The 15,761-nt window shown below is 40.2% G+C and overlaps 1 protein-coding gene across 1 annotated transcript in view; it reads left to right on the plus strand.

Moving 5' to 3' along the window:
- The window catches only part of PANX2 (pannexin 2), a 34,448-nt gene extending 19,010 nt beyond the window's left edge, over positions 1–15,438 (plus strand). Inside the window, exons 2-3 of the mRNA XM_089778839.1 lie at positions 8,540–9,991; positions 13,696–15,438. Of these exons, the coding sequence (XP_089634965.1) occupies positions 8,540–9,991; positions 13,696–14,057 (1,814 nt within the window). The 3' untranslated portion in view covers positions 14,058–15,438. The remainder of the gene's footprint in view (positions 1–8,539; positions 9,992–13,695) is intronic.
- Positions 15,439–15,761: the final 323 nt, after the last annotated feature.

Genomic DNA, 15,761 nt, shown 5'->3' on the forward strand with positions numbered 1-15,761 from the left:
CTTACTTCTCCATGCTCTTTATAGTAGCATATGGAGTACATGCACTTCCCACCTCCCTAGTACAGGAATAAATAACAGTGAGGGTGGTAAGGCACTGCTCAGGTGAGCAGAGTTAAGACCTATCTGAATCCTTAGGGTAGGTACCCTAGGTGGTTCTCTACATGCCCAAGCAGTGCCTCCCCCTGTCTACATTGTTATTATTAACAGCATATACGCCCTCTTGTGGAGTCTTTCCTTTCCCACAGGGAAGGCTCTCACCAGCAGCGCACTGTGGTGGGGATGGGATCCGGCAGTTCCCTGCTGCATGCCCCTTTTTCACTGAGGTGTGTGGCTAAATACTTCCGATCCACTGCCACCATTGCTGGACATACCATACGTCTTTTCAGGAGCAGGACCTGATTTTTTTACAGTGTAGTTGTCCATGAGAGTTTACATACCAGTATTCATTAGTTTAGGTTTAATAAAAAGAAACAAGAGTGTTTATTTTAGATGAAATTCACGCTTTTTGAAGAAAATCTTGCAAAAACTGCATGATTTTGCAAGTAGCTGCAAGAATGAAAAAAGAAAGTTGAGAGTTTGCCAGTCTTGACAGTGTTTCCAGGTGTACTATAAATCAGTTCACTTTTTATAACATATGTAGTATTGAAGCCCTGAGCACTAGCCGTGAATATTTTAGCAATACTCTTTCCAATGGTAGTGTTGTTAACTCCTGGGCTTTGAGCCAAACTCCAACTTGGGTGATTATATTCTTATAACCTGAAGTTTTAACGAAAGTCTTTATTGTTCTCTTCCTCTCCTACAGTCTGTTGTATAGTGTTGCTAGTGCAAATGGCTACATGTCAGTGGAGGGGTGAAGTGATTCCTGTATAAATAGAAGCCATACCCTGCCATTAGTGGGAGTTCTGCCATGGGGAATGATTGCAGGATGTAGCTTAGAGTTTGTAAAGTACTGAGGGATCTTCCAAGATGAAAGTTGCTATTTGTGTATATTGTAGAGGCAGGATTTATTATTTACAAAAGATCACATACAACATTTTCTTGCTTAAGACTTCTAGCCTGAAATTATAGTCTTGCTTAAGATGTCAAGAATTTTTAATTTTTAAGTGATGTAAATAGTAGTATTGCATAAGTCCGATATCTACATATATCAGTACCAAAATCTGGTTTGATTATTTTAATTTCACTGAAAAATTCTGTAAGAGCTGACCAAATCTTGCCCTCTTTATTGGTGCAAGTAGTCTTAGGGACTTCGAGAGTTACTTATGAGTCAGTTGAGCAGGATTTGACCCATTCTTAGTATCTGAGAGTTGAATTGGACAAGGGAGGAGGAGTTGTAAATGTGGTCAAAATGCAAAAGAATTTGCAGTTCTATGGACATTTTTGTTAGAAAATATCAGAAGAAAAGGCTATAGAATCTTAGCAGATAGCAGACTATACAGTTTATCCAAATAAAGAATAGCAGTACGATCATTTCCAATAGTACCTGTCCTAAAGCAGGGGTGGCCAACCCATTTAACAAAGAGAGCCAAAACAGCTGCAGATAAAATGTGAAGAGCCTTACCAGAATTGTCAAACAAAAAAACCAAAAAAAAAAGCCCCCCTCCCCCCCCGAACAGAATTGTCGAGCAAAAACAAACAAAAAAATTAAAAAAACATTTTTTTTAAGGAGGTTGCCTCTTTAAGATAGCCACCATCTTGGGTGTCATTTTTAAAACCCAGCAGCTCTGACCCAGTAAGCACAGGGAAGCTGGGGGCCGGGGGAGCTGGCAGGGGGCAGGGGCCATTTTTGGAGGGGGACGCAGGAGCAGCTTCGTGAGCCACACTTTTGGGGGGCAAGAGCCGCATGCATCTCACGAGCCGCGGGTTGGCCATGTCTGTCCTAAAGAAACACTACAGTGAGAAGAGGGTTTTGTGGGTATAATCAAAGCAGAATTTGGCCCTCGGTCTTCAAAGTATTTTTCCTTTAGAACAGCTGTATTGAATATCAACTGCTGACATTTCAATCAATGTAGTTGTCTTACACAGTTTTATAAGTTTAGTAGGCGTAGTCAGAGCTTAGATGGGAGACTGTCCCATACCACTGCCAAAAAAAGATGCCTCTTTCTCTACTCCCAGTCTCTCATCCCAAAAAACTCCAATCCTGTCAAAATACAGGTGCTACAGGAAAATGTGTGTGATCAAGTATATATGGAAATAGCATTTTTCCATTTGTGCCAGCTGTGAGTTAGTGCCCATCAATGATGATAGGTAGGTGTTGTCTTTTGGATGAGACTTACTATCAAGATTCTGCCCACATGGGATTATTAGAGATCCCATGATAGCCATGGCCTACCCACGGCTTGTGATTCCCATGTGGCTCTTGCCCCCCAAAAGTGCGATTCGTGAAGCTGCTCCCACCCCAGCACCCTGGCTTCCCTGTGCTTACTGGGTCAGAGCTATGGTGTTTTTAAAATGGAAGATGGAAGCCATCTTAAAAAGGCACCCTCCTTTTAAAAAAAAAAAACTTTTTTTTGTTTTTGCTCGACAATTCTATTCTGGGGATGCAGCTCTTCACATTTTTTCTGCCGCTGTTTGGCTCTCTGTGTTAAATGGGTTGGCCATCCTTGTCCCATGACACTTTTTGCCAGTAGGCCCTGCTGTCCTGGCCAAATTTCAGTCAGGTTTCTTTGCTGTGTTTCCTAAACAGTTGTGTAGTATTGTTGTATGCAGTTAAGCAGACACTGTGTTTCACCCCAGAGGGGGCTGAATTTCAGGGGTAGGTGGAGTGACTACATGAAGTAACCTAAACTCCATAGTCCCCAAATGAGAAGTGAGTTAACGCCTCACCTTTGTTTATACTTGATTATACTACTGGTGAAACAGGAAAATTGTTAAAGTAGTGTGGGAACCTTCACCATGAAAGGTGACATACAAAGATTATTATAAAGCTACAATGCTATAACTAGACTCGTAAATATCTGACCCAGTGTTGGAGCTGGGATTTTAACACTCTTGCTGTTCTTTTTTGTAGAGTTCATGCTTTTTACCTACCAAAAAAGCACTTTAAAACAGATAATGAAAACATATCTGAGTCTGGGCAATTTCAGCAGGCACACAAGTAGCCTGTTCCCTCTCCCTTGTGCAAACCCAGCCATGGTGGTTGAAATGACAACCAGCTAGGTGTAAGAACAGATTGGGGTTGATTCAAACATCCTCATATTGTGATCTAGACACATATTGCCGTTAGTTTTGTAATTGGTACTGATTTTTCTCCAGTATCTGATTTACTCTTGTTTCAGTGAGAGAGTAATCAGGCCCATAGGATACATGTCTATTTAGGTTAAATGCAGTTGAGCAATACTCATTTTCTAAGTTAGTAAAGTATGTTGAGCTAAATTCACTCCTGAAGTAACTTCATTGAAATCAGTAGCATTACACTGGGGCTGAGTTTGTATCATCCGTTTTAGAAAACACTTTTACAAGAACATCTCATTAAGTAGGTTGTATACATTGTATACATTGCCTATTCCTTGATAAAAATGTACTCAGAGAGGATGAAACCTTGGGGACATTGCAGTCAATGGCAAAATTCCCACTGACTTCAGTGGAGCCTAGATTTCACTCTCAGGTCAGGTCTACACTACAGCCAAAGGTTGGCTTAAAATATGCAATTGCGGCAAAGAAAAAATGGAGTTTATGTATCTTAAGCAGATCTTCAGTGCCATCCTCATAGCATGAGGTCAATGGAAGAAATGCTCCTGTCGACTTCCCTTGCTCCTTGTGCGCAGTAGGAGTTTTATCATCAGCAGGGGCTCTCTGAGCATTCAATTTAGCGGGTCATTACTAGGCTCACTAAATCAAACGCCAGAAGATCAACCGCCACAGCATTGTTCTCTGTAGCCTAGACGTGGCCTGAGTGTTTTGTGGAATGGGACAGCAATAACCCCATAGGACCAACAGGGGGCAAGAGTGGAGAAAGAAACAGCTATCTATTATATATTTCAGAGAATTTGACTGTGTGTCCACCAGCCAGTGGACGTGCACCCCTTTCCTGGCTGTGCCAGCTGCAATGGCATGGACAGATGCTTCTCAGCTTGGCCCATGCTGCTGCTCTGAGAGAGGGCTGGGGTTGTCCTCTCTCCTCAGGACAGCCTGCATAATGAACCCCTCTTCAGCCCTACCCCAAAGTAAAGATTGAAATGAAGAAAAATAAAACTTATTTGAGTTAAGGACCGAGCAATACTGGGTAAATAGTCTAGTAATAAATATGTAAAACAATACATTAGTCTAAATAAATGGCATCAATAAGCAAAACACCAGTTAAAAATATTCCATGTGCTCAGTAACCTTAATGAACTTCAAAACTCCCATTTCACACCATCAATGAGAGCAGCTGAAAAACAAAAATTTAACAATGGAAGAGCTAGCAAACTCTCATCAGAGAACTTTGACTTCCTTTACTTGACTCGTATTTGAAGTCCTGGCTAATAACTAAGACTCTGTTTGGTTCAAACATCATAGTGCAACTCTTCAGATTTTTATTTCTGATCACTGTGAATGAAATGGTTGCAGAGCAAGGACTCCTATAATTTATCTATAGAGGTTTGCTCCTTTAGAGTACTTTATACCTGATCCAATGCCTGCTGAATCAATAGAAAGAAGTCAATAGAAAGAGTCTAAAGATCTCAGTTAGTTGTTAGTCCATCATGACTTTTTAAATACACAGAAATGTCTTTATGGTGTTTTCCCCTATATTCTCCCTTATGTGGTAATCATAGTTGTAGAGTTTGTATATTTAAATGGTTATACCAGATAGGGATGTGAAAGACTAGTCGACTATCCGATAAGCAAATGCTTATTGGATAGTTGACAGACTAGTCGACTAGTTGTTTCCCCCACTCCATCCCCTTGCTGCCTCTATCAGAGGCAGAAAGGAAGGAGAAGTGGAGGGGGTGCTTCAAAGTGGCAGCGCCGCTTGGAGCCTGGTGCCAGACCTCAGACTCCACGCAGTGCTGATACTTTGAAATGCCAGGTGCAGCTTGGGGCCAGCTGGGGTGTGCCAGCTGCATGTGGTGTTTCAAAGCAGCAGCGTGCATGGAGCCCTGGATCAGCTGGGGACTCCCCCGCTGACCCCTGATTTCATGCGGCACTGCCGCTTTGAAATGCCATGACGACCTGATACTGGGCTCCCTGCGGCATTTCAAAGCGGCAGCGCCACACGGAGCCCGGGGGCAGAAGGGGAGTCCTGGGCTCCATGCAGCACTTTCACCTTTGAAGTGTAACAACAACCCTAGGGTGGAGGCACCCTATCAACTAATCAACTTCGAAGGTGGAGGCACGCTATCAAAATGCATCAACTATTCGATTAGTCAGTTATTCGATATTTAACATCTCTAATACCAAAGTATACCACTTCTTGTGCCAAATCTGAGATATGTGCCCAATCCATGGTGCATGCACATAAATAAAAAGTCTACATAGGTGATTTTGTGATTGTCTTTATTAAATTGCAGTTCTGTACTGAAACATCAGAGTAGTTATCTTAATTGTGAGACCTCAGGAAAAACAAAGCAAAAACCCCTATGTTCCTGATTTATTCATAACACAGCTGGCTCATGGATCTGGAATAAATGCAATTGCCTTGTGCAAGTGTAACCCACACACCTAGTGTGGTTACTGAGCAATGCAGGTGGTACCTAGACCACAACAACTGTAAAGACCAAGAGACCACTACAGCATGGGCTGGAAGCCAGCTGGCTTTTAGCTCAGAGGGTAGAGGCTCCTATACTCTGCTTCAGAGGTCCCAGGTTCAAATCCACCTGGTGGTGGTTACACAAGCAATTGTATACAGTCTTTACTCTGCATGTTTCTTGTATAGTTCATACTGTAACCTAGGAAAAATGGTTACATACTTTACCACAGGACAAATTGTTTTTCTCCAAAACTTAACTTGGAGGGCATGGAAGATATTTAAATATGTTTCTGGAAATAAGAAACTGCAGTCAGTGTCTGTGCTACTTTTTTTAACTGAAACTTTTCTTCCATAGGAACTTACTTGAATCTGGAAGAAAACCTTAGTAGTAAGGCCTTGTCTACACTGGCACATTTTCTCACCAAAAACTGCCTTTTGTTGACAAAACAGTGAGAGCCTACACGCTACAGTGTGACTTTTGTTGGGAAAACACCCAATTTTGGCAACAAAAAACTTCTACACCTGTGAGAAACTTTTGTCTTTTCTCCTCCCTTTATTGTCAACAAAGAGCCAGTGTGGACTCTGTTTTGTCGAGAGAACTGGCTTCCACCAGTATCCCTCAATGCTTGCCCTGATGGCTTTGCTCAGTGTTTTGTGATCTCTGGTGCCCCATCCCTTTCCAAAGTTCTTGAAAGTATATGACAGCTGAGTGAGCTGATCCATTTGGGAAATGAAAAAAAAAAAGAGAAAATCATTGGAATGCTCCCATTCTGCCCTGCTAAAAGCACAGCAGCAGTCAGACAGCTGCTACAGGGTGAGAGGGGACTGGCTGCTGTGCTGCTTTGACATTCCTCAGCAGGGACTCACAGAGCTACTCATGATGCTGCTCCCAGCAGCTGAGAATGCTGTGGGAGAACACAGAGAGAATCCCAAGAAGTGCAGGGATCAGCTCTGGCTTCCTACAACACTGCACTGTGGGATGCTTACCCACATTGCTTTGCTCTGTTGACAAAGGACCTAGCAATGTGGCCATGAAATGTCAACAATGGGAGGCAGAAAGACCAGTTTTCATTTTTTGCATTTCAACAACACTTTTTTATCACTAAACTTTCCCAGCATAGACACAGCCTAAGGAAGTAATAGTAACCAGCTCCTTCAAGGCAGGAGTTGGAATTTCTCAGAATGCATTTCCCATGGTCAGTAGTGGGATGTGATATGATTGCCAGAAACAAGGGAGCCAATGAGCATTTTCCAAATAGAAGCAGGTGGTAGATGCTGCAGCTCGGATTTTTTTGAATTGATGAAATTTGGTGCTCAGGCAACCAGAAAAGATATTCAAGTAAAGAGACTCTGGAAATACACTAAAATTAGTTTAAATGAGAAGTTGAGTAACATTCACATACTCTTCTTAAATTGCTTTATCTGAAAGGTTGGAACTGAATCATTTTGAGGTATTGTTTCACTTTCTTTTTTTTAAAGGTACTTAATTATAATTAATAAGACCTATCAAATGAATGTATTTTGTATTGTTATTTAACAATATGTATTGTGATTGTACCATCCAGCTTGGTTGCACTTTAGAAACTAATCCTTCTGGCAGTGCCTTACTTCAAAGAAGCCCACAAAACACCTAAAAACTAACCCTGAGGTATAGTGGGTTTTCATGTAACTAAATCAATGTATGTGCATGTGCCTATGGATCTTTCCACAGCACAAGAGAACTCTTTGGTTTCCCTTGCAAGGCTCAGTAAGTTTGGCAGGTGGGGCCTTTTTGCCTATTGCTGCAGCAAAGATTAGAGCTTCTTTGTGCATGTGATTTATAAGGAAGGGTTTAAACATTAGAGGGACTAATTCAAATATTGCAATAAAATAAAACAGCTCCCAAGGAATGTTACGACTGTTAAAGACCCAGAAGCCTCACTGACCCTTTAATTCTGTTTGTCCCAGTTGGAGTTTATAACTGAAACAAGCTTGGTGTTCTTGGCACATTCTGCATTCAAGAAGAAAAATATTTACTTAATGTAGGTCTGATTTAGCAACTGATCCTTGTAATGCCTGTCAGAACCCTATAAAATATACTCCATGTCCAGTACTCTCTAGGTACAGATCATTGAGCTGACAGGGATACAGCGCATGCATGCTTTCTCCTCTAAGAGCGTATATAGGTCAAGATCATTATTGTGTCATTGTGAGTTGCTAAAGTACTCCGAGTTTCACTAGACTTGATTTATAATAAAAATAAATATTTATAATGCTAAATACACTGTTAATATCACCGATTCTCTGTTGGTGTATCTCTACTGAAATCAAAGGTGCATTGAGATGAATTTTGACCCACTATTTAGATAATATTAAGTTTAAATTTTCTCTTCCATGTTCAGTACAGTAATCCTTGTTACTGTAAATTTGCACAGGATTAGATTCATTGTCTTCAACTACAAATAATTTGGCTTTATTAATGAAAAATATCCTACTAAGGTGAGTCATATATTATGCTGATTTCTATAGGGAAGCTATGTCATTTTGATATAACAGTCTCAACTAATGTACATTGATTAAGGCTATCCTATTCATTAGCTATTCAGCATTTAGTGTGGAGTTTTGCATTGGAAGTGGTAGCCAACATAATTTGTAAAACTTTTTTTTTATATTTCTAGTTTATTAATGCTCTACAAGCAGGTAGTTTTGCCTGGGGTGCGTGAAAATATGTGCAATGCAGGTTGTCATTATGTCATATTAAAACTTTGTGAGCTTGATGGTCAGGTAAAGAAACAGTAAAAGAAAATTGATATCATTTGAAATATTTATTTTACAGAGCTCCTTTTATAGGTTAAATGCACAGCAGTGACTTTTCTCTCTGTTATACAGAGGAGCCAATATACTGTTATACACCCCACAACTTCACCCGTGACCAAGCCTTGTATGCCAGAGGATATTGTTGGACAGAACTAAAAGATGCCTTGCCAGGAGTTGATGCCAGCCATTGGCCCTCCTTGTTTGAGCATAAGTTCCTTCCGTATGCACTGCTGGCTTTTGCTGGCATAATGTACATTCCAGCTCTTGGGTGGGAGTTTCTGGCTTCCACCAGACTGACTTCTGAGCTTAATTTTTTGCTTCAGGAGATCGATAACTGCTATCACCGTGCAGCAGAAGGGCGCGCGCCGAAAATAGAGAAACAAATACAATCCAAAGGCCCAGGGATCACAGAGAGGGAAAAAAGAGAAATCATTGAGAATGCAGAAAAGGAAAAAAGCCCCGAACAGAACTTGTTTGAAAAATACCTGGAAAGAAGAGGGCGAAGTAACTTTTTAGCTAAACTTTATCTGGCGAGACATTTGTTTATCATATTTTTAAGCATTATACCAATTACATACTTATCCACCTACTATGCTACACAGAAGCAAAATGAGTTTACTTGTGCACTAGGAGAGCCTCCTGACAAAACAAGCAACTCCAAATTGTACATCAGAGTGAACTGCAAGCTGCCAGCAGTCCAGCTGCAACGGATAATTGCTGGAGTAGACATTGTCCTCCTCTGTTTTATGAACTTGATCATTCTTATCAACTTAGTTCACCTTTTCATATTTCGCAAGTCAAACTTCATATTTGATAAACTGAACAAAGTTGGAATAAAGACCAAGAAACAGTGGCAAAAATCTCAGTTTTGTGACATCAATATTCTAGCAATGTTTTGCAATGAAAATCGGGACCATATAAAATCCCTGAACCGCTTGGATTTCATAACAAATGAAAGTGATCTGATGTACGATAATGTGGTGCGCCAGTTGCTTGCAGCCCTGGCCCAGTCTAATCATGATGTCACACCAACTATGCGTGATTCAGGGATTCAGACTATAGACCCCAGTGTCGATCCCGCAGACATTGATGCCAATGAACAGCTCATCATTAAGAGACCTCGGAAGAAAATGAAATGGATCCCGAGTAGCAATCCACTTCCTCAGCCATTCAAAGAACAGTTAGCCATTATGAAAGTTGAAAACCACAAACCAGAGAAGCCGAAGCCAGTGCGCAGGAAAACAGCAACTGATAGCCTCATCGCTCCTCTGCTAGAGTCCTCTTCCAAAACCTCACAGCAATCATCATCTCATAAAACTGAGTCAAACACCATCTCCTGCACAGGCAATGAGAAAAAACATACACGGCACTTTTCCCTGGATGTTCAACCATATATACTTAGCAGTAAAAAACCCAAGCCAGAGATTCCAGTCATTGCCTCAATGCCAACATCCAAAAGCCAAGAAGGTGGATTTTTAAGCCAAGAGGAGAATGTCGTAGTTCATGTCACCTCTTCTCTCAAAGGTACAATATGTCATTGCAGTTCCATCTCAACAGTGATAAACTGAACAGGCCAGAATTTGGAGTAGCCATCTGCTGTAGGTTTGTTCTGTCTTATTACATTTCTAAACAACTAATGATAAAAGGGCAAGTGGGCTGCTTAAATGGGTTATATAGAATTTCTTAGTATATGATAAGGAGTAGTAGAGCTATGCAACATATCCTTCTGCCTTGCAGATATTTTTGCAGCATTAATAAGATTTTACACATAATTTTTAATTGATGTAAGGAAACTGTCACCAGTTTTGCCAGGAAAAGAGGCAAGAGTTGGTTCCTAGGATACCCCACCCTTTCCTATCAGTACTATTCATTTTCACTCATTTTCCAGTAACACAGGAACGGCCATGGTAGATCAAACCAGTGTTCCATCTGGTCCAGTATCCTGTGTGAGAGGGGCCAGGAGTAGCTACTTGTGAGGAAGGTAGAAGAAGTATGCAAGAAACTTTGCAGAAGGCAATTATGAAATAGAAATTTTTCTTAGGGAAGACTTTCTATTCCACTTTTGTTAGAGGTTGGCTTATGCCTCGAAGCTTGAGGATTCCAAAACTCAGATTATTATTAGGTTTTAATTCTTACTATACATTTAAATTTCCCTTTGAAAAATAGAAGTCAGCACCTATGCTCAGAAGTGTTTTGTGAAGACAAATATTTCAAGTGATTGTAAGAAGCTAAGGGGAGCAGTTAGATAGAACCACTGCAGAGAGCTGCTATATCCTCACTGCCCAGCAGAAAAGTTGCTTGAGGTCTAAATATTTGTCACTTCCAAATCCTTATGCTCCTTTCTGGAGTCCTCAAACTCCTCAGTGTATGTGAGCAGGACTTGCCGCAGCATTATTCATCCAGGAGTCTGTTCTGACTCCAACTCCCAGAAGCTACTGGGGTTTTCTGATCTCAATTATCTTTATATAAACAAGTGTTGATATTTTAATTTGTGAGCACCAAATAATTATAATAGCAGCTTTTATGCCAACCTTAAACCCTACTCAAGAATGCTTTCGAATGAGCAAGTTCCTTCAAGCTCTGAATTACATACTGTTGAGCTATTTCATTTAGAACAATGACTTGTGGTATGGGTCCTCTCTTTTTTTTATATTCCATTGAAAATATCAATATTTTTATATTCTATCTTGTATATTTAGGAATCTCTAAGGTTGGTTGAAACGTTAAATCTTAACATTTGCAAAGCACTGGCTAGAATCTATGGATGAAATATTAAAACATCCCTAAATTCTGTTAAATTGACTTTTGCTTATTTAGTGAGTATGGTTTCACATAGGCAATGCTTAGAAATGTAAACTTATTAGTGACACTGTAATGTGCTTCCAGGGCTATAATTTTCAAAAGCTAAAGTTGTCATGAGGCAATCTTAGATTTCTCAAGTATCAGAGAGGGGTAGCCATGTTGGTCTGAATCTGCAAGAACAATGAGAAGTCCTGTGGCACCTTATAGACTAACAGATTTATTGGAGCATAAGCGTTCGTGGGCAAAGACCCACTTCGTCAGATGCATGTAGTGAAAATTCCAGAGGCAGGTATAAATATACAGGCTTAAGAAAAGAGTTCCAATCAAGAGTAAGGTTAGAGATAACGAGGTCAATTTAGTCAGGGAAGATGAGGCCCACTTCTAGCAGCTGATGTGGAGGTGTGAATACCAAGAGAGGAGAAACTGCTTTTGTAGTTGGCTAGCCAATCACAGTCTTTGTTTAATCCTAAAATGATAGTATCAAATTTGCAGGTGAATTGTAGCTCTGCAGTTTCTCTTTGAAGTCTGTTTTTAGAATTTTTTTTGTTACAGGATGGCTACTTTTAAATCTGCTACTGTGTGTCCAGGAAGATTGAAGTGTTCTCCTACAGGTTTTTGTGTATTGCCATTCCTGATATCTGATTTGTGTCCGTTTATTCTTTTACGTACGAACTGTCCAGTTTGGTCGATGTATATGGCAGAGGGGCATTGCTGGTACATGATGGCATATATTACATTGGTAGATGTGCAGGTGAATGAGCCCATAATGGTGTGGCTGATGTGGTTAGGGCCTGTGATGGTGTCGCTGGTGTAGATATGTGGGCAGAGTTGGCACTGAGGTTTATTACAGGGATTGGTTCCAGAGTTAGAGTTATTGTGGTGTATAGTTGCTGGTAAGAATTTGCTTCAGGTTGGCAGGTTGTCTGTGGGCAAGGATTGACCTGCCTCCCAAGGTCTGTGAGAGTGGGGGATCATTGTCCAGGATGGGTTGTAGATCGCTGATGATGCATTGGAGAGGTTTTAGCTGGGGACTGTAGGTGATGGCCAGTGGTGTTCTGTTATTTTCTTTGTTGGGCCTGTCTTGTAGCAGGAGGCTTCTGGGTATACGTCGGGCTCTGTTGATCTGTTTCCTCACTTCCTCAGGTGGGTATTGTAGTTTCAAGAATGCTTGGTGTAGATCTTGTAGGTGTTTGTCTCTGTCTGAAGGGTTGGAACAAATACAGTTGTACTTTAGTGCTTGGCTGTAAACGATGGATTGTGTGGTATGTCTGGGATGGAAGCTGGAGGCATGTAGGTAGGCATAGGGGTTCGTAGGTTTTCGGTATAGGGTGGTGTTTAGGTGACCATCACTTATTTGCACTGTAGTGTCCAAGAAGTGGATCTCTTGTGTAGACTGGTCCAGGCTGAAGTTGATGGTGGGATGGAAATTGTTGAAGTCACTGTGAAATTCTTCCAGAGCCTTCTTCCCGTGGGTCCAGATGATGAAGATGTCATCAATGTAGCGTAAGTAGAGGAGGGGCACTACTGGAACAATGCTTCCTCAGCTCTTGTCCACGTCAGCCATAAAAATGTTGGCATATTGTGGCATATTGTGGGGCCATCCGGGTGCCCATAGCCGTGCCACTGGTTTGGAGGTATAAATTGTCCCCAAAAGTATTTCAGATTTCATCTGCAAATTTGATACTATCATTTTAGGATTAAACAAAGACTGTGATTGGCTAGCCAACTACAAAAGCAGTTTCTCCTCTCTCGGTATTCACACCTCCACATCAGCTGCTAGAAGTGGGCCTCATCCTCCCTGACTGAATTGACCTCATTATCTCTAGCCTTACTCTTGATTGGAACTCTTTTCTTAAGCCTGTATATTTATACCTGCATCTGGAATTTCCATTACATGCATCTGACGAAGTGGGTCTTTGCCCACGAATGCTTATGCGCCAATAAATCTGTTAGTCTATAAAGTGCCACAGGACTTCTCGTTAGCTTTCTCAGAATCCAAATTAAACTTGTGTATTGGGTCCAATCCTTCTACTAGTGAAATCAGTGGCAAGAATCCCATTTAATTCCATGGGATCAGGATACAGTGAATTAAGCCTAGTCTACTCTATGCCTCTCCCCCCTTCCCCACTATTCATCTAATCTACGCCACTTCAGCTACGCAAATAGAAAAGAGGTGCTTACCATGGTGTTTTCCATGTGATAAGGTTGTCAGGGGCTGCTGCTCTCCCATTGACTCCATCTACTCTTCTTGTCCTGGTAGAGTCCTGGAGTTGATGGGAGAGCACTCACAGGTCAGTTTTTTCATCTAAGCAGTTAAGCAGATGCGATAAATCAACTGCCAGCAGATCAATCACTGCAGCATCGAAGCCCCAAGATGAGAAAAATAGACTAGCCAATGATTTATTTTGTATTCTGTTTTCTTTCAGTCACCCCAAATCATGAGAAAGAGATTCTGAACTCGTCTGAGACTTGCAGAACTGTCCCTACTGCTGGGGCTTACCTCTCCTGTAATCATAATCATATAGCAACAACTGCTACTGCAACAAATATAACCCTGAGCCACATCAGACCAGAACCAACAGCTGCACTGAATCGTAATCCTACTCACCCTCTGCTGCACGTCAGTACACTGTATGAAGATCACGAAGAAGATGTAGTCAGCTTTATAGACAGTAGTATTCACTCACCAACTGATGCAGGAGAAATACTCTCCATACCTGCCCCAAAGCAGATAATGATGGCAGCATTTGAAGAACCAAGGGCAATAGTGAGTTCCATGGAGTACTAAAGATATAGTGCTGCATGGATATGATCTGATGGTCAAGTCCAGTACCACTGTAACGGAACCCTCAACAATGCAATTCACTGCATGAGCATGGAGAGTTTTAATACAGCCTATAGGGTTTGGTAATATTACAAATTTGTTTTTCAGGACAGTATCATCACTGTCACCAGTTTGCAAAATAGAATAATTTTTAAAAAAATGGATGAAAGTTCACCTTTACCTCCAAGAGCAACCAAGCACAACAAATTAGCTGTAGCTTCTTCAATTACAGTATATCCTTTGTATTTATAATGGTTAATTAAAGTTAAATAGATATTGGTGAGGTGTATCTTCTATTTTAATGGCAGGAGTTAAATAATAATTTAATAATAAGGAAAATATTTTTCTCCATGAACTCTATGAAAAAGGCATATGCAAGCAACATATTTTTGTTGTTGTTTCTTTGGCTCACTAATGTTGTGCTTAATGGAGATTTAGGATAAGATCTTTTTAACACCAGCATATAGTGCAAAAAGGGTTGAAATACTTCTGTCTGTTGAATTTTTGAGTGAGAGGTATGCTTTAAAAAGCTAATATGTTCAATGGAAGATGATGAAACAAAGAGTTTATTTTCTTAAATATATTTTACCATTTAACAATGAATAGCTTTTCAAATCAGGTTTTGCTTTTATCCAAATGGATGGAAGAAAGTCATTCCAGCAGCTTATTTTTGCATAATGTATTTATGAACCGAGTTAGATTTTCACAGGTGCTTCACTGATATGAAAAAATTCTGCAACAGTGATATAGTGTAAAACCAGCAATATTTTCAAACAATGCACAGTTAAAGAGGATTGTTTATTTAAGTTTGCAGTCTGTCTTTGGCTCTGATCCAACAACACACGTAAGCACATGCTTAACTAAGCACATGAGTAGTCCCACAGAAGTCACTTGAGAATGCACACATACTTAAAGTTAAGCACATGCTTAAGTACATTTTCTGGGTCTGGGCCATAATATGTATTGTCAATAATCCTACAGCATGTGTTATCATTCTGATTTAAAGTCTGACTTTCTTTTCCCAAAGTACCTCTTCATGCCCATTTATCCCATAACTTTGATGTGTGGTTTTTATGAGAAAATTCTACTATAAAAAACAAATCTACTAAAATGTATCATGCAATAACCATTCTCCTCAAAAGCATAGTCAGGCAAGAAGAGACTATATTAAAAAGATATTCACAGCTGCATTCAAAATTATGAACTACTGTGTGTTTGCTTCAAAATTCTGTATGACGGTAGAAAAAATATAGAGAGCACAAGTATGGGACTGAAATCTTGAATATATTTTTAATTTATATTACCTCAGATGTGAATATATGATACCAGTATTTAATGAACTATAGCACTGAATATAAATAAACATTATTCTGAATATCTGTAATGTGTAGAGTTTATAGCTAAATGACACATCTCTATCACAAAATGAGAAAAAATTAAACTAGATACAGTTGGATAGGGGATGTAAATTAGCCATCCCTGCTGTTTTAGTAAACCTCTTAAGTATGATTTTGATGTGGGGGTTCCCATTCCATTTTTGCACATTTTACTTTTCTGACAATGGCTGAGAAGCTGATTTGCAATTTTTAAATAATAAAAGTCCAGCTGCATATTTAGGACATGATTCTGAACCCCTTATCTAGGTAAAACTTGATGCAAGAGGAAGTT

Source organism: Pelodiscus sinensis, chromosome 1 (genome assembly GCF_052426305.1).
Source record: "Pelodiscus sinensis isolate ZL-2025 chromosome 1, ASM5242630v1, whole genome shotgun sequence".
NCBI classification, from domain to species: Eukaryota; Metazoa; Chordata; order Testudines; family Trionychidae; genus Pelodiscus; species Pelodiscus sinensis.